General features: G+C 45.9%; 1 protein-coding gene across 5 annotated transcripts in view; it reads left to right on the forward strand.

Moving 5' to 3' along the window:
- The first annotated feature begins 2,389 nt into the window (after positions 1–2,389).
- The window catches only part of LOC117235139 (ankyrin repeat domain-containing protein SOWAHB), a 113,097-nt gene continuing 96,615 nt past the window's right edge, over positions 2,390–18,871 (forward strand). For all 5 annotated transcript variants that reach the window (XR_004493629.1, XR_004493630.1, XM_033496892.1 and 2 more), the window contains exons 1-6: positions 2,390–2,549; positions 2,723–2,784; positions 3,144–3,533; positions 4,387–4,536; positions 17,652–17,687; positions 17,986–18,090. Coding sequence is in view for 3 of the 5 variants with exons in the window: in XM_033496892.1 (XP_033352783.1) it covers positions 2,423–2,549; positions 2,723–2,784; positions 3,144–3,533; positions 4,387–4,536; positions 17,652–17,687; positions 17,986–18,090 (870 nt within the window). In the remaining 2 variants the exon portion in view is untranslated. The remainder of the gene's footprint in view (positions 2,550–2,722; positions 2,785–3,143; positions 3,534–4,386; positions 4,537–17,651; positions 17,688–17,985; positions 18,091–18,871) is intronic.

The raw sequence follows: 18,871 nt of genomic DNA on the forward strand, positions 1-18,871 counted from the left end.
TTCTTGTACACGCTCGGATAAACGTGTACAGTAAAAAAGCATTCCCCTGTTGCATTGTCCAAGAATTAATTAAAATGGCGCGAGAACAAACGGGTTGGGAGAATTATAGGGAGGGTGGGGAAGGGGAAAGAAAAGAAGCTTGCGGTTCTCGTCGGAATCCCAGCGGCGACATATCACTGGGCGGTAGATCACACGAACTCTTTTGCAGTTTGCACCAGACGGATAAAGCGCTGCAGCGGCTGCAGGCTCGCGCATCTTTTACGTATGCACGAGCATAAGCATAACGCAAGGGAACATGGGTAGATGATATCGTGGATGCACCTACGGGGCCACGGGGCGTCGACGCGATTCCTTTGTCCTCGTTCTTGGCCGCTCGTTCTTCTTGCTGCAACCGCTTCGCCCCCGGACGACCTCTTGGTGCACACATTTTGTTCACGGAAATACCATGGCCAATCTCGTGCATCAATCCTGCCGGGTTTAGAATTGTATCAAAGAACACGCTGCGTGTTGGCTACCGCGGTCAAAAGATTACCATCTGATCTCTACGAGATCCCTGATATTGTTATTTGGCGTGGTAAACCATTTTTCCCTTTTCTCTGCAGAGACACAAATCCGTATCCTCGCGGTTGTAATTATTTTAATCGAGCCGATCTCTGATCGTGATGATCCTTGTAAAGCGGTGTTACAGAATACGCTTAATGCGCGTTCATGGTCGTGTTTAACAGCATTGTCATTTCGGCGAAACGATAGCAACCATTAACAATACTTGAAAACTTATGTATTTAACTCGTGAATCGTTTGTCCGTTGCAAAGTCTTACGCGGATCGAGCTCAATCATTAGTCGTCATTTCATTAGAATATCGTCGATAAAAGGGGTTTAATTATAAAGGCACCACGACGCTTCCTGTCCGTGGACACGCATATGCGTGCCGCACGTATACTCCGTCCCTTCTAGTGTTCTCCCTTCGTCTTTTGTGGCTTGTATATATTTTTACACACGGTAGGTGATTAGTAAGGCCATTTTCTTCATTACAAAACATTGCTGCGAAGAACTGTTCTCATTATAACTCCGCGATTATCTGGATAATCTTGTTCAAGACTATACGTATTATGCAAATCATAGACTTTCTTCTTTGTCTGTCGTATCCAGGCATCGTGATGATTATATCAACACCATTAAAAGGCTTGACTATCCGATCTTGTTATAAATTAAGTAACTTTCGCGCAAGATTTTATCGTCGCCTATCTTTTTTAATATCTCGTCACAACAAAACGTCAGAGTGCGTGTTCCTTTTAATGTCGAATAATAGATGTGCAATCGAGAACGTATAATTTTAACTTACACGTACGATAACCTTGGGTCCCAAGGTACTGATCTTAATGGCACCCTTGGGTAGTTAGTAGTGCTTCTCATTTCAAATATACATACAGCAGCATTTATTGTATCATCTAGTTAACGTGAATTATGGCACCAGTTTTAATTTTAAGTTATACGTTTCGTGTAGCGTGTAATTAAAAAATTAATAGTGGTCCGTTTGATTCGAACTTGTAAATGTATCAGATAACGTAACAAAAGTCAATTACTTCATCGACCATCGTCGATGCGTATAGCAGCACTTAAATCGCAGTGTTTAAAGTTTAAAGCTCTATCTGGCTGTGCACGGTTATTCACATTAGTTTGTGCGACGGGTTCGTCAGCCGGATGTTTGCATCGATGGAATATAACGCGTCGGGCTGCTAAAAGGTTTTACGAATCGTCTATTTGCGCGGGCAGAATCAAATATCTAGTTCCATCGACGGTTAATACGTTCGGCTCCGAAGTGAAAAATCGGTTTTCGCGTGGCCGCTGGTTTTTATGTACGTGTATCGCGACATGGGATGCGAGCTAGCAGCTGGATCGCGCGTTACATATTCCATCGCGTCCTACACGATTATAATACAATTAAATTGACTGCTATTATGTGTTATGCATGAGGAGTAACGATTGCACTCGTTACTAATGATGTTAACAATTTTTTTTGTGGTGCAATATGATTACAGTTCGTTAGTACATTATTAAAGGAAGAAATTACACGTTGCGTTCATGTATGCATTTTCACGCATACATAATTTTTATTTGCATTTTTAAGTAGCAATTAGACATCGCTCACTTGTTCCAATGACGTACAATGCGACGGAAGGTTTTCACGATACTACCATCTACAGTATATTAATACGTACTAGACGTATATCTTCTGGTTAGCTATATTGGATTTAGAAAAATTACGTATGTATCAGTTGTCTTGGATTAACAGAATCGGAGTTCAGTTGTAATGCGTTCTGAATTCATTGCGTGTATCGTGCGACACAGAGGTCGTTTTTATCGACAGCACAGCGAGGCAGTGAAGATAGTGGCGCTGCTGTGCCGACCAGTAGTGACAAGATGGCGACGCCCAGTGAACTGTCTATCGAAGAGATTCGCGAATATTTATTGGAAAATGGGGGCACTGCTCGTAATCACGATCTGGTGAAGCACTTCAAGAAGTTCCTAACGGATCCGGAAACACGAGGTATGTTGAAAATCTGATATACGACGTAGTCGAATCACTGTCTCACTTTCGCAAGGTGTGACCCTGATGTTACACGGTGTGCTGTGTGTAAACACGGGCAGATCTTAATACTCGTCACACCGGGAGTCAAATCTAACGATACTTAGTGAATATTGCGCAAATTTACATTGCAGTCGAGGCACGAAATCGGTTCAAGGAGTATGTAAACACCCTGGCTACTATAAAGAACGAAGAGGTGCGTCATCGAGTAGCAATTTCCTTCCGCCTTGACAGCAGCGACTTGTTGCACGTTTTGCGACGTTGCCGGTTTTTCCAATATGTACTTCGCGCAATTGTTGGAAAATGAGGTTATCTAGGAAGCTTTTTTCTCCAAGATTTTCTTACTATTTCTTATCGAACACTACGTACTATATATATCGTCGTAAAGCGTACTAGGTATTCTTTTTATTTATACAAATAAAGGTGCAAGAAAGCTAATGTTGATGTATAATGTTTAAAATATTCGAGTGGTAAATTCGCAAAACGTAATACTTATGTTCGTTCATGCTGCAAGGTCGAGTCTATCCATGCATCATAAAGAAATTGCTCGTGCAGGGTGAAAGATATTTGGTTCTGAAGAAGAAGTATCGTCTAAATTCTCTGCAACTGACGTCTCCGGATCAAATCGGATCACCTATTTCCACTGCCGACATATCTACCCCGGTTTCTCCGTTACGAGTCCCGCCACCCTACCGGTCCCCACCTCCCGCACCCCTCAGTCCGCCGGCGAATAATACGAACGCACATCGCGAGGAGTCGTGTTCGAATTTCTCCCGCGAAGAAGTCGCTATCAGTGCACAGAAAAATGGCGTTGATCAAGTCGAGACCGGATTTTCAACATCGTCGCCTCCCGTACCGCCACGCCGTAAAAGTCAAGATAAGATCAAGATCGAGAATAAGGAGAACGTGGACAAGAATAAGGGAGGATCAGAGGCTGTTATCAAGGTCAGTATTTGTCTTATACGAGTAAATGCAATAAAAAGAAACGTGAAATTTTATTCGGATTATGTATCATAAGGGAAGGCGAGGTGCGGTATCATTTGGTCAAGTTTAATTAACTAGTTAATTAAGAGGATATCAATTTTTTCATGTTCTGACTGAGATTCGTTTATAATACGGGAATCATAACTCGTTAAGCTATACAAGTGTTTGATAAAAGTTCACGTTTCTCGTACACACGCAAGCCACGTAGTATATGTTCTGCCTATAGTGTCCTGGTTGTGGTCGTATATGTAAATAAGTGTGCAAACGATAAAATGGTTGAACACGTTTTCGCTTTATCGGGTAATTACCGAGGCCAGATAATTTTGGTATTATTGCGCAATAGTGTTGCGTGTACATGGTTTGGTTATGTAGAAAGGTGTTCATGGTTACAGTAAATGTCACTTACGCGGTATGATAGCGTACGCAGCACACTCGACACTGGTGTTCCTCATCCTCTATCGAAAGCTTAACGTCCTTGCATAACGACACTGGTGTCCTCGTCATGAATAATCGAAAATCTTATTTTCACAACTGTCATTGTTCTCTCAGTTATTTAGCATGCTTAGATACCACGAGTATTGATGTGTTGCTTTAATTAGTATTGTAGCATGATAGTATGACATAGATAAGCACCTCTATTTAGCGTGTACTAGTCTCGTCGAGTATTTATATGTTAGCACATGGTTTTTTGTCACCCTTTCTGTGTTACTCTGTTGCTGTTTCGTTGTTGGTTCCGCCTTTTATCAGTAGCTGGACGTAGCGTTACGTGTTACTATTCTCTGAGTCTTGACAATCCGAGATATTAAACATGCAGGAAGATGAGGCCGTCGCGACGAATCCGGGCTCAACCGAGCAATTAAGCTTCCGCGAGCGGATGCAACGTTTCAACCGGATGGCTAGCGAAACCGATCTCCAAGGCAGGCCTAACGGCACTATCACACCTACTAAAAAGCGATCTGACAAGGTAACCGATAATCTAATAATTTTTTTGCCTTTCTTCCTCTTAAGATGATCAGCGATGCTCGCCGGAGCATTTTTCTTTCATCGTCATAATACTAGAGTCGAGGCAATTATTTTGCCGTTCTTTCATAAAATTATATCCGGTGGCCATTCGGTTCATTGATTAACAAATTTGCCGCTTCACGATACATTCCTCGCTATAAGGTGCGCCTTGATAACTTCCTAATCGCGATTGGTAATCGAGGGTATGAAATAACGGAGCAGAGCGATTGCAAAACTTGAACGAGTCGTACGAGTGTAAGAACTAGCACGTGGCAAAAATGAAAAAATACTCAAAGGTAAAGAACTGAGAGACGAAGCGTAGTAATTCCGGGAATAATGGATATTGATGTCTATTATTAATTTCATACGATATATTCGTTTGCACGAAGTTAATTATTCGAAAGTGCGTGTATATTCGTGTATACACGAGGTACGTTTTAAAACAGTTATTAAACATACAAACGGCGTAATCATGTGGCTAATTCTCTGACGTATCCCTCGCTTCGTATAAGATATCGACAAATTACTTTGCTCTAACAGAAAGCTTATATTATCTGACTATGATCTTCACGCGGATGTAATTCATGTGAGAACACGTATCAAGCAGCTCCTCAGTTATAAATAAGTATCTTTTATTTCCTCGAGATAAGATCGGTTAATAACACAAGGTGTTCTTAAACGTTTTGCTTTCAAATCATAACTACCCATCTGCTGCCGTTTCACGTTTGACACTGAGTTATCGGAGAAAAAGCGAACGATTCGAAGCGACCATGGTGGACAGCCGGCTCTCGATATATCGAATAATCCACACGCAAGGATATACCTCCTTTTTTTTTTATTTGGCGAAGAAGGGATGCGGTGCGTACAGGTCTGACCGCTCATCTTGCATACCGAATAGACTACTAAGAATCCTTTTCTCGTATCCTTTACACGCGCGCCTCCCGCCAGTCAGCTCCTTTGCATCTTTCTCTATCTGCTCTCCCGTCGTTCCACCCTCTCGCTTTCTCTTTCTTTCTGTTTCTCATCTCGTCTGTCGCTGTTCGTGCGCCGTTTATCGCGGCGAGCAATATTCATCGCATTTGAATATCCTGCGGGCGGTATCTCGCGTACCGATCAGGATGTTGCGTCGATGTTGCCGTAAATCATAATTAGCCGCGCCTGAAAATTAAAAGTGGAGGAGGCAGACGCGGCGGGAACGAGAGGATCCTTTCCGCCGCGGCCGCAAAGCTTGCCACGATCACCACCGCTCGTCCTTTACGCGCTCGATCCTCCATCATAATTTCGATATGTTTATCGTGCCGAACGATTAAAAGGATCGGCCACGTGGAACCCTTCGTGGCAATCGGAAGAAGTTCTGATCGTGCTCGCAATGCTCCAACGTTGCACAACTCGCCGACGAAAACATACCGTAAGGACCTCGACACATGTACATATTCCCAAGAATTTTCATATTCATTGTATGTATGTATATTGTGGAGGATCGTGGAACAATAGATTATTGTCTGGGTCGCCTACAATTCCGGTATTTAGATTGTTCATTCTCCGAAAGAAACGCTAAAAATCTGTCCGTTTTATGAGAAAGATTATCCGATATCTCTAACGTGTAAGCGATGTAAAGTCAACCGGAAATACGAATCGTTTGGAACGCAGTGATCGTTTATGTTTCGCTCGCCGCAAAAGAGCTCACGGGTGGCGCGTGGGCCCAACGATAATTATTTATTATTCAGCTGTCATCATCTATTTGTGGCGGTCCGTCTTTCATGTACGAATCCAACCGGCCGGTTGTTAATTTTTATTAGTCGTGAGCGTGGATAGGGTTTCGGGACATGCCGAGAGAATCCTCTCGCCTCCGGACATCCTGTAATCTCTTGGGAGCTCTCTCGAGAGGCAAGGCGTCCGCCGGGTCGGAGCTTTCTTTGCTGTAATTATCATGCAGCATGGCCATGGTATTCCGCCCTCCGCATCCTTAATGAGCCCTTCGTCTAGCGTTGTGTCGCGTGCCGCGTCGTTTGCCAGCCGGTCGTCGCATCAACACGTTTCACGTAATTTTCCGTCGTGCTTTCTTCGAAAGCCTCGTTATAGGTCATTGAATGCAGCCGTGGCTACGTGTCGACGAATGATTATAGCACCGTGACGTCGACGATTAGGGTGAGCCATGGGAATCGTGACCGAGAGGGCTCTCACATGTTTGGAAATACATTTGTCTTTAAAACGACGGTAATTTTTATTTGCACGAATATTTTCTTGGTGTGGGTCTTGCTGGTTTATTTATTATATGTATATATTAGAAACGTTTTTGTGCCATCTATTTGTTTGTTTATTTACTCTTCCATTAGTTGGTTTACGTGGTAGTTACTGATCACTTAATGATCATATTTTACTTGTAGCCTGTGTGTATAGCGGATTTATAGAAACAAGTCAGATTTGAAGCAGAACAATTTACTTCCGAGTTACTAAAGTGTTTCGTAACTCCTCGTTCGCGCCAAAGAAAGGAAATATTAAAACGATGCCACCAAGTTAATGCGGTTATTCGTAGTCATCGGGCTTCGGGGCTACAGAGCCCTGGCTCGTTTTTATGTAAATTCGCTGAAAATGTGGGTGGTAAAGAATACTATTAAGAGTTGTATCTCCGTGAGAATTTTCGTAATCGTATGTATATTCCTTGCTCTTTTCACAGAATACAATATCCGTTGTAACGGGGTGGTATTCCGACGGCGTTAACGCTACGTTGAAACTTTATGCGTCCACGTCGGTCTGGTCATCCAACGGGAAGAAACGTCGTTTGTTTTTCGATGATACCGCGCTTTCTTCCGCAACGTACGCTCTTGAATGCTCGCGGGCGGAGTGGCACGCGGAACGAAGCAACAAGAAAGCTGCTTTTACTTCGACACTTGGAGGAGGACGCGTTCTAATTAGGATCACGCGTGTTCGCCGCTTCTACGGTGTAGTCTTGTCGGTAGTTCGTCCTTTCCTGGAGTCGGGAGAAAGAGCGAGACCGTGCTAGATACTCATCGTAAAGGTACCTAACACGGGCATGCCGAACTTGGAATTTCTCTCGTATAGTTCCGCATACATTAGGGACCTTCTAGGTGAAACTTGCAGGGTAGTTTGCCTCCTGGCAAAAGGAGCGAGCTCTCGTCGAGGGCTGCGAGGCGTTCGGCGTACTGAAGGACGAGCAGCAGCTACGCCGTGGCTGGGTCGAGGGTGTAAACCGCACAAAGTAATCTTACAGAATGTATATGCAAAGAGGTTCACCGACGTAGAACGGGCGAGGCTCGAGGGGTGGGGAGAGCACAGCTTGCATGATCCCATCCGCGACAACATCGACAAGACACCCCCAGAGGCAAACTTACCTCATAGTTCGAAGACTCTTCGACCTTTGCACGCTATCATCGTCTTTGCGATGCTTTTTATCCCAGTTACGAGACCGTACTTTTCTCCCGGAATTTAATCAATAAGCGCCACGCGAAACGGATACGATATTACCTGGGCGATGATATCGACGTCGAATTAGGGAAAGTATTACGTACACCGGTGAAATATTTTCGTCGTTCTTTGGTCGGTACAAGTTTGGGAGACGTTATTAATGGTTCATTGGTTCTTGACACGCCACAGATAGACTGATATCGTGGAACCTTGGTAAAAGTAAATTGGTTTATGTCCTGTTCTCTTAATTAAACGAATCGAGTCGAACTCCAGTGACAAATGATCGCGTTTCGTAAATAGGAAACTTGCTCTTCTCTATTAGGTCTCTCTTTCTTCTTATAATCAAATTTAACGTGATACATAGATAGGTCGAATATCACAGATATTTAATTCACCAGGAAATATTCCCTGATAGATTGTCGATTCTATGATAGTCAGACACCGATAAAATTTAATAACCGGTCCAGATAATTACAAGTCGCGTCGAAGGGTGGTGGGGTCGTTCGACTGGGTAATAATTTATCGGCAAACAAGAATATCGAGATCGGCGGACGCGATGATGCGCGACCCAATTTCCTTGACGCCATCGAGCGCAGGACAAATTCACCCGTACCTCCCGAGATACACGGCGCACCAATATAAACAAGCTTGTCTACAGAAGTAGTTAGCACCTACTGTTCCCCATGTAACAGTGCTAGATACGCCTAACAGGTCTGCCGACATTTATTCCAGCCTATTACGAGTTAATCTTGGAAGCATACATAGCGCGCATTATCATTTAAATTGGTGCCGTTCTACACGCGCATTAAATTTGTTTGCTTAACGGTCGCCTCGTGCCGTACGCCCTCGCGCTTCCGCAGGAATTTTTAATGTCTTCATGCGAAGGTGATTGTACACTGATGGAGAGGTGACGAAAAATAGCTCTAACCCTGCTATTTTTCATTCTGTGTGTATCTCTGAATAAAGATACCTATTAACTATACCTTATTCGTCTGACTCGTCTTCTCAAACATCGCAATGGAGATTTTATTCGTTTTTTGTTCGATCAGAAAACGTCAATAGTCGTTCATAACTGGCTTCGCTAGGACGATCAAAATTTGATAAGCTACTAAAAAATGCAAGGACATTTGTCGTAGTAGAAACCGACCGTAGTAGAAACTGTACCGAGTCGAATCGCTTGATTTCTTCGTTTCGTACACACCATTCACCGGAGACTAAGTACCTTCGTCGGCGGGTGTCCGTCTCCCGTTGTGACAGTCAGAGAATGCGTCGAAAACTGATTGTGACTGTCACGATAGCGAACGAGTCTCCACCCTTCCGGGTCACGTCGTTCTTGGTGGTCCGGTTATGGGACAGGGATTTCTTTTTTACCGCCTAAGCGTAGGTCCGCTCGATGACCTTCCATTGACAAATTGAACGAATCTGTGCTCGGTCGACGTGGAAGCTATCAAACGAATTATAGAAAACGAAGATTCTCACGCAGGATAGAAGAAAGGGAGGAAAGAAATTATAGCGTTTTGTTTCGTGACTGTGCGTATTGTAATTCATCGTCCTTATAACAGTTCGTCCTTTATTTTTACCAAAGACAAGGGAGACATACATTGTAAATTCATTAGAAAGTTTTGAGTCAGGCCGCGTCTCGTGGTCATGAGTGTCTGAACAAATGGTTGTCAGTAGATCGAAGGAGGCGTAGTTCTTACACGACATTAGCCGCAGATAAAGGCAGATACTGTCTCCAATCCTGAAACGCACGGCAGGAGCGTAGGTATCTTCTTACTGATCGACCGGATGAAACCGGGGAATGACCGATCGAGCGATGGCATTCCTTTCTGCTTGGAAGGCAGAACATGGATGAAGACGCGTAATTTGTTATCGGCACTGTAAAATGCATTCCACAGTCGCAGGAAAGAAGGGTGCGGATCGTTGCGAATTCCGATTACACTTTTCACTACACACGTTATATTGAAATATTCAGATTAATTTCTGGAAATCGTCGAATATCTTATTAACAAACGTTCGTTCGGATGAAGAATATAAGAATTTAGAAACGTTTCTTTCCATCGAATGTGTATTCTAGCCTGAAGATACTTTATTTTCCATTGTGCTTCCGTTACGTTCTACAATTTCTCCTGGAAATATAACCCAAACTTAGGTATCTTCTGTCAGCTGAACGACCGTTATTTTATCTTCGAATATATCGACGATCGGGTTCTCGCTTAAACGCCTTGTTCCCTGGAAGAAGCATATCTGTTGGAAGTTAATAATGTCTCTTTCACCGTCCGTGTAGAGAAACCGATACGGTTGGTCCGCCCTCGGTTCGATCTCTCAGCGAGTCTCGCGAGGTCGTCTGCATGACATTCCGGAGTCCTTTCTTTCAACCGATACAAGGACGATATCGTCCGATGCGAATCTTTCTTCGCCGCGAGGATAATCTTCCGTTAAACGGTGGTGCCTCGGTGGCCGCGAGGACCTAAGCTCGTACTTTATGCTAGTCCGTGGTACCGGTAAGCCAGGAGTGTACCTTATCAGGAATCTGAGTCGCGCAGTGAGCGGCTATTTGTATTCATAAGTCCGCGGGAGGCCGGCGCTCGCTCCTTGGGCCCTGAGTCCCGGGGCCCGTCCTAGCTTCCATTGGGTCCACGCCGTTCCCCAGGGATATCCGACCGTAGCCTGGCATCGCTCGGTCGTGCTCGAAGAAAATGGGAGAACGATGGAGAAGCAGAACGGCAGAGGGCCACGTCATTCAACCGAGGCGCCCTTCTCGCGGACATCTTCGAACGGCCAAAGTTCCACAGTGTGCGTGTACGTGTGCACGTCTTCTTGGTTGCTGTGTATGCCGCGTGTCGGAGAATGTGACCAGTCATCGGGTTATTTAATTTTTCGAGGCACCCCTGTTGCGCATGTTTGCTCAGCCCCGCTGTGAGCACAAATTACCTCGCGACCGAATCACCTCCAGCGAAATATTCGGTCCTCGTCCTCGTCTACTCCTCCCCACGTGGCCGCTGCCAATGGCAAACTGCCATTCATGTCGGTCACACTTCGTGCCAGTATACTCTATTCCCTCCTCCTTTGCATTAGAGACCGTCTTCGTGGAAACAATACGCTCGACCGTATCTCGATCGTTTTTTGCATCGTTCTTTGGTACGTACAAACTCTCAAGTTGATTCTTCGAAGAAAAGGATCATGAGATATTGTTGACGGAGTGTTTCTTTTGACTGATTTCCCAGCCATGCATCAAGCAGGGACACGGTAAAGGAAATGGTTCATTAGACGCGACGATTGATCTACTGTTCTGATAATTAGTTCTGGACGGGCGTTCGATGTACAAGAGACGCTCGGGGTTCATCCGCTGCAGTTGCGGGGGTGTTGCAGCGTAGCACCAGCTGACCCCCTTACGTACAGAGGACACGAGACCAAAACGGACATGGCTACGTCCTGCGACGTAGTCTAGGCGCGTATATATACGGTCAGCCCACCTCGCTATCTATATGCTAATCCATTGAGATGGTACCCGCAGATTACACCTCGGAATTAGCCCAGAGACTGGGGTATCAGGGCCGCACAGACAGGCCGACCTGTACCTATACGTACCTTTATCCCACCTTATACACGTAACCTGTCCCGTCGAGCGCCTGCTCTCGCCCTGCACTTACAAGCCCGTGTGTATAGACTTCCATACGTACACAGGTAGACACGGGCACACGTACAGGTGTGTACGCGTACCTGGTGGAACCGTGGCTCCGCGTTTGGCGGAGGACCTCGGTGACTCGGCACTTCCAGTTCGTTAGCCCGTGTTAATAACGTTAAAGAGGATGCGATAAACTCGTTAGGAGACGAAACTACGCTCGAGGATGGTTAAGCCTGATCGTCGTGAGCTTACGTCGTTTCTTTCATTAGTGGATTTGCTTATAATCGAAAGAAAATTCATGAATGAACGTAGTGTATTTTTAAACGTTAGGAATAAGATAAGGACAGAGAGAGATAATTTCGAATAATCTTGGAATAATCCGGTGGTCGAGTGACAACCATAATTGCTCGCAGAATCATCTCGTCGGAGTAGAATCGCGTCGATTAGCATTGTAAAAGGTCCTTGAAACAGTGACACTGCCGGCAGGACAATCGACCGACGACATTCGTACGATAGTTGTGCGCTCGAGCACCATGGTAAATTTATTAGTCGACGAGAATATGATCGCGCGACGCGTATTGCGGGACCGAGCTACACCGAGGAACACGATAGGTACCTACGAATATAATCCTGTCAACGGAGGCCGGTCGGAGGATGGGAGGTGCGGAGCAGCGTCGATGCTGCATGTTCTCTATCCGGACCAAATTCGACGTGCCGCTTCGCGAAAATACGAGCTGCCGGTTATGAATTACTCCCAATGCCACCATAGCGTCGGCTCAGCTAATAATCGTCTCTATGCCGAATTTCTCTGGTGTCGTGTAATCGTTCGATGCTTGCCTTGTCGAGCGTGCTCGGCACCCAGTCTCTTCGTACTCCGATATAAAAAATTGCTCTGACCCAAGGACCAATTCCATTATTGATTCTTTCGTATTTCGTAATTATCCTTGTGATTCGCATTAAACGTTTTGCGTTGAGAAACTTGTGTGTCATTCGAGTTTCATAGTCCACGTGTTATAGTAAATATCCTATTTGTAATCCTGTTTATACTTTACAATTAAACTGCTTGTCTGCACGCTTGGTCGATGCAGTAGAATCTTCCAATTATTCTGAGTAGTGCATTCGAATTAGATAAAACGCACTTGCATACTGTTAGATTTTTTGTCTTGAAATCAAACAACAAAGTAGAAAAAAAAAGAATATCCTAGTGTTTTACAAGATACTTAACCTTCATTGCCTCTATACAGGTATCTTTTCATCTATCCGACGTAAAATTTGTTAATTTTTGATCTATAGAATTTTTGCCACATCCACCATCCGTCTCTTTACAATCGAATACCGAGAACAGGCGAAGAGAATCCCGGACGAACAAAGCAGACCTGTATCTCCGATTCAGGGAGACGCGGTGTCGCGCGATTCACCCATTCCGCGTGTCCGATTCAAACAGCGGTCTGCACTTCGGCGCGATTTCGTCCGACTCCGGACTAAACCTTGGATTATGATCCCGGACGATAGCAGCCGATGGAAATGGCGTTAGGTAGGTGGGCACCGGGCTAGGTGTAGGCATTATGGTGGTCGTTGGGAGGCGTCGCCGAACGGAACGCTGAATCACCCAGCTAGAGTTTTCCTGTCAGCGGCAGTACGGTCGCCACCATCCGACGAAGCCCCGTGGAATTGCCTCGTACGGCCACGAAATGAATGCGCGAACGCCCATTAGGGGAATAAATCAGGCCAACGTTATCCGCAGCGTTGCATAATCGATCTCGCGCGCACCACTAATCCGGGCCTAATCGTTCGTCCACTGTCAGCGCGTCAGAAAAGTTCCTCCTAACGATGCTCGTTAGAGAGGACCGAGCTTCTACCTTTCACGGTGGAGAACTTTCGGTATCGGGGATGATCTAGGGAATGATCTGGTGGGAGAATTCTGCAGCTCTGACGTAAATCGAATAGAGGAAAAGTGATTGCGAAGATGTAGTAAATAGGTAGATATTGCACTTGGCTAATTGAACACGAGTCGGGATTTTACTCGGTCAGTTATCGATAGTTTAATATCTCTAATTCCTCTTTGATTCAAAGAATTGCCGGCGATAGAGATGACCGATAAACGAATCAAATCCCAAACAATTATAAAGACGAAAGATACACGTTTTCCGAATAATCGATTGAACAATTTAATAAATAGAGGAAGATTCCCGCGATCGAACAAAACGAGCGGATAAACGTTCCAATATAAATGGGGCGAAATAATCCATAAACTCGATAATTACGTAAATCGTGAGTAGTATATAATCTTTTAAGTGGTACCCGCAAACAGGCAGATTATTAATAGTCGGCGGTGGTCGAACGTTAACGGGCACATTAAATAGATATCCAGCTTTAATTCGTGAAATCGATCCTCCTTCCTCCCTGCTGCCCCATCTCTCAGGTCCGGTGGCTTTACGTCCGTCGTGTAGCAGGGATAAATTCGAGGGTGCGGCGAGTCGCGAAAATGTTTGGTTAGCATTCGGCTTATTGGCCGGCGAATGTTCGTGCTCTGTTAGGCATGTATGGATGGCCCCCAGGTTATAATAAAGCTAATTCTGCGGTGCTCTTGAGGCAGCTCGTGCCGCAACATGTTTTGCCTCCGCCATCCCGCACCAGCCCACCACCGCCACCGCCCTTGCCCTTCTGACTCCTTTTGCCGTTTCACCGATATCCAACCCTCCCGACTCTTCACCTCCTGACTCTGGTACTCTCTGTTTCTCTCCTCTCCACTGCCTTCTTCCACGCGCTCGAACAACCGAATATATTTATACGCCCCCTCGGAGGGGTAGCACACGTCCGTTTATTAAAACGTTTCCACCCCGAAGAACAACCGCACGCGCTCACACCGCCTACGCTTTTATTTCTCTCTTTCTCTCTCTCTGTTTCTCTCTTTTTCTCCAGCTTTCTGTTTCATTCGGTTTTTGCGTTCTTTTCATTGTCCCGAGAAGAGAAAAGCACCGATGAACGTGAGCCAACACGTGCACCGCTGTTCGAGTATCTGCGCGCGTTTCTCTATGGCTACATTCTCGAAATTAACCGGAGAGGCGTATTTAATTTAATTAGAACAGGGAGAGAATGTTTTGGAATCAACGTCGACGCGGCGCACACTTGCGTTAACAGCGAGATGGTCATGGAAATTCCTCCCTTTGTGTTCGTTTCTAGAGCCGTTACGCTCGTTGTTTCTCCCAGCGATCTAGTATTAACGCGGTACTTCGCTATTTCTTTTTCTCCCGTCCTCTTTCGAGGGGGTAAGATAATAGAGTTTGAGCAAATCGTGGAACCGTGAAGCGAGTCGACAATATTTGACACCGTATCTCGGAAGTTGTCGAAAAAGTTGGCAGCCAGAAAAAGTTTTAAGCGCGTGTCTGGATCCTCCAGAAGTTTCCCACCTCTCGAAACACGTTTGTATATGTACGTACCTCTGATCGAAGAGACAAATCGTTCCGCGTACTTGCCGTGTATGAGAGGCGTATAGATACGTACCGTATGCTGGCGTATTTAACGAATTAAAAAGTTCCGTGGTGGAATTTAAATTACTCCTGCTCAGAGGTTCGCGTAATCGTAACGGTTATATAAATAACGACGAGTAAAAAAATTAGTCCCGAGATAATATCTAAGGGGCGTCTACGCGCAGCGTGAAGTCGTGATAGTCGACGAAATTCATGGAACGAGCTGTACAGCTCTGACAGGCGCCGTGTTACGATCGATTAAATGAACAGTCCAGACGGAGGGTATAACGACGCCGTTGCATTAATTAATTCTCGGTGATCTCAATTAAAATATTAATTACGGAGAAACAATGACTCGCTGACGGGTCCAGGCGCCGATGAGGATAGATCTGTCTTTTCTCTTTTCTCTTTTCCCTCCCTTCCTATACCTGCGACTCGTTCCGTTCTCGATCTCGCTGGCAACGATGAATCAGAGAAGCCATCGTAGCGATGTTATTACGATTACCGTCCGTCTATAAGCTTATCTGATAACCACCCCATTATAGTGGTGACTCTCGCGGGATCGGCATCGTTGACTAGTCCGTCTGTCCAATCGTTCGCGTTCGTTGTTGCGCCAACACGGGACAAGACCATTTGCATATTTCTGGACCAAGATATCGGAGGAAACAAGTGTCTCCTCCTGGCCATTTACGTCGAGCGTCCAATCGTTGGAAAATCAACCAAACCTACCGGTGACAAGAATCTTAACGTGCTGACTTTTTAACCGATATATCGACGATGTTCCACTTATCAGAAACCGAGAAAGCGAACAAGTTCCTGGACAAGTTGTCGTTCGTTGTTCGACGTTGTTTGCAATCTATGAAATCTCTCCGATGTTACATCGTTTCTTTTCGCCCCTCGAGTGCCGACTGGCTGTCAGAAGCCAACCGAATTCGTTGTTGACCCGTTGGTTCGCGCGGTTATTGTTAAACAGGCCGGACAATAACAACCGCTTATTGAAAATACGATTGTCGAATCACTGATGGAGGATAACGCTCTGGGCACGTCCATAATAAAGACTATCCCCCGTCCGTGTGTACCGATGCATTTGCACGAGGCACGGACAACTCTGCCGGGAGAGTGGCCGTAGCACATGAAAGCTGGGAACGTAGCTCGCTGCACCACCTGACGCGACGGGGGGTCAGTGGTTCTCACTCGTCCTTTGATTGGTAGGAAAGAGAGGGGCGGGGGATATATCGCGATGACACACGCCACGAAGAGATCATCGGACTCGAACGATCGAGCGAATTTGCATACCACAAGAGGAACGTTAAGCGTTAGGGATTACCCTGCGAAATTAAATTAAGCGCGGAATGCGCGAGCTGTGCGAGGCAGGCTTCTTAAGCTGGCAGCGCTGATCGCCCTCTCGAATCACGATTTCACTTAAAGACACGCAAGGTGGTGTCGATCGATAGAGATATATCGGGCCCGGCTAATGATGACTCGACCGAATTCAACTTCTACCCCTCCCGTTCCTTCGTTGAAAGTAATTTACGAGGAGTCACGATTGATTCGGATACGAGTGTCGATGTGAGCACCTCGAACGGACGATGCAGCCGTGACGAGTGAAAATACAAACAGTTTAACAGGGATGAGTAGTCGTTTAGCGTTCTTGGGATCAGCCGCTCCTCACTGCCTCCTCTTCCTTCTTCTCCGACTTCTTCTTTTTCCTCTTCTTCTTCCTTCTCTTTTTTCGAATGCCTCGTGGACGTACATAGGTGTGGTCGTGTGTTGTGAAAAGTGTCGCAGAAATCGAGAGGGTTGTGCTTTACGTTTGTTGAGTGCACTTTGCTTCGAAGGGTTAGTTGCGATTACTTTCACTCATAAATAAATGAAATATTGTAAATTCTATTAATAACGATGCCAATTAATATCGATCGCGAATTCTCGAAACGATTACGAGAAGGATATATCCCTCCGTTTTTAAACAATCGAGTCAAGAAGTAAAAGCGGACAGATCGTTCGATGTAAAAGGTATCGGTTCCAAACTTCTACGAGACCATTAGCAGCGTTCCGCGATCCTGATAGAGACCCACTTTATCCGGCAAACAGCGCCGAGACAAAGTTCGCCGCAGGCTGGTTAAAACGCTTGCCCTCGGCCCGGTGGTGGCCGACAGGGGTTGCGTAAGTTGGTCCAACCTCCTGCGGTCTTGCGTCAGAGAATCAATTATTGGATCCGTATATCAATCTGATGACCGAAGCACGTTCGTGGTGCGCGGCTCCCCGCTGCTTTTACGCATTTTCTTCTCCCCGAGCTCTCCGTGGCCCTTGTGGCGTTCGTAACCGCGAGGGCACGTTGTTCACCGTAAGAAAGACGATGATAGAATTAAAGCGGGAGAAAGAGGGAACGCGGTTCTCCGTATGGCTCTGCAGGACCATATAGAGCGATCGCGCGCCAACGACCGGTTCCCTCATGGTGTTTCACGGCGATTCACCGTTCGCCCCGTCGCGCGTGACGTAGCACGTAATGTTGATTTCTCGAGCGACTGACTGATTTTCTTCTTTTCCCCGCAGGGCGCCGACGAAGATGACAGCGCTTCCGTTGCCTCGGTAAGTTCATCGTGCGAGTCTTCCGTGGATCTTGATTATCATACGCGAGCCAGCCCGCGAACACTTGGACCGTGTATGTGAGAAGAGAGACGATAGATTCGGTTCGAACGGATTGCGCGTCTTGGCATGATTAACGCACGCGGCCTCCTCACGGAGATCTTAATTAAAATTTTCCCCTTCTAATCGAACCATGGATCTCTCTTCGACGCGGTCCTGTTCGTGTTGACCGTTATCGTTCGCTGGCTCGATATCGCGAGTAACCTCTGTTAATTGAGGCAATTATCGCTTTGGGAAGTAGCAACTGGACGGGAAGTCACGGGAGTGGTTGGTCAGAGCGGCGCAAGGGGATTATCAGGCATTGGCGAAATTGGCCACGGAAGAACCTCGCCTCACCCGACTCAAGGTATGTCAACTTTTTATGATCGCCATTTAATTCGAGCATGTTTTCTCGTTTGTTTTTTACTTTGTCGAAATGCCAGCAACGTCGAGTAAGATATAGGCGTTTTATATAAGTGTGACGTGTTATCTCGAACGACCCGAATAAAGACGGCAGACGTCTCTCGTAAATTTCTTTCGATTTATCTAAAGCGGTCTCTCCCTCCCTCCCTTCGTCTCGGTTGCGTGTACGATCGGTTAAAAAATTGTAGATTCGCGAGCGATTTGTCGTCCCGTGTGTTTAACGTGTTCACGTAGAGAAAGGGGCGCGCTGGTCCGCGCAATGGATCTCATTGAATTACGGCCACGCCGCCTCGGGTGATAATGACAAAGGTGGCGGGCCAGAGGTTCGGAAATATAATTACGGTGTGGCTTACCGTAGGCCTGGGATCAGGCCGTTATTACACGCACGGCAGAACTTAACACCTGCGGCGTTGTAAATTCGCCGTTTTCGCGCGCCACCATTGACAGGTCAATAAATCTAAGAGCCCCCGTGGCAATCAGGCAGCCGGTGTATACCAAACCGCCAATATGTGGAGCGGATCACCAGTGTCCGATAGGGAACGAGTTAAGGATTACTCACACTATCGATTTCACTTATAATCCGTACACTGAGAATCAAAGACAAGGAAGAAGATTTACCACGGAGGGTAGTAAATAGCTCTGGTTCGATCGCACCTCGAAAGGAACTTTCTACTTTCCCCTCCTTAGAACTAGAAAATTCAGCTTGTGCAATCGACGACCGAGAA

Source organism: Bombus vosnesenskii, unplaced genomic scaffold (genome assembly GCF_011952255.1).
Source record: "Bombus vosnesenskii isolate JDL3184/JDL3185 unplaced genomic scaffold, Bvos_JDL3184-5_v1.1 scf7180000013314, whole genome shotgun sequence".
NCBI classification, from domain to species: domain Eukaryota; kingdom Metazoa; phylum Arthropoda; class Insecta; order Hymenoptera; family Apidae; genus Bombus; species Bombus vosnesenskii.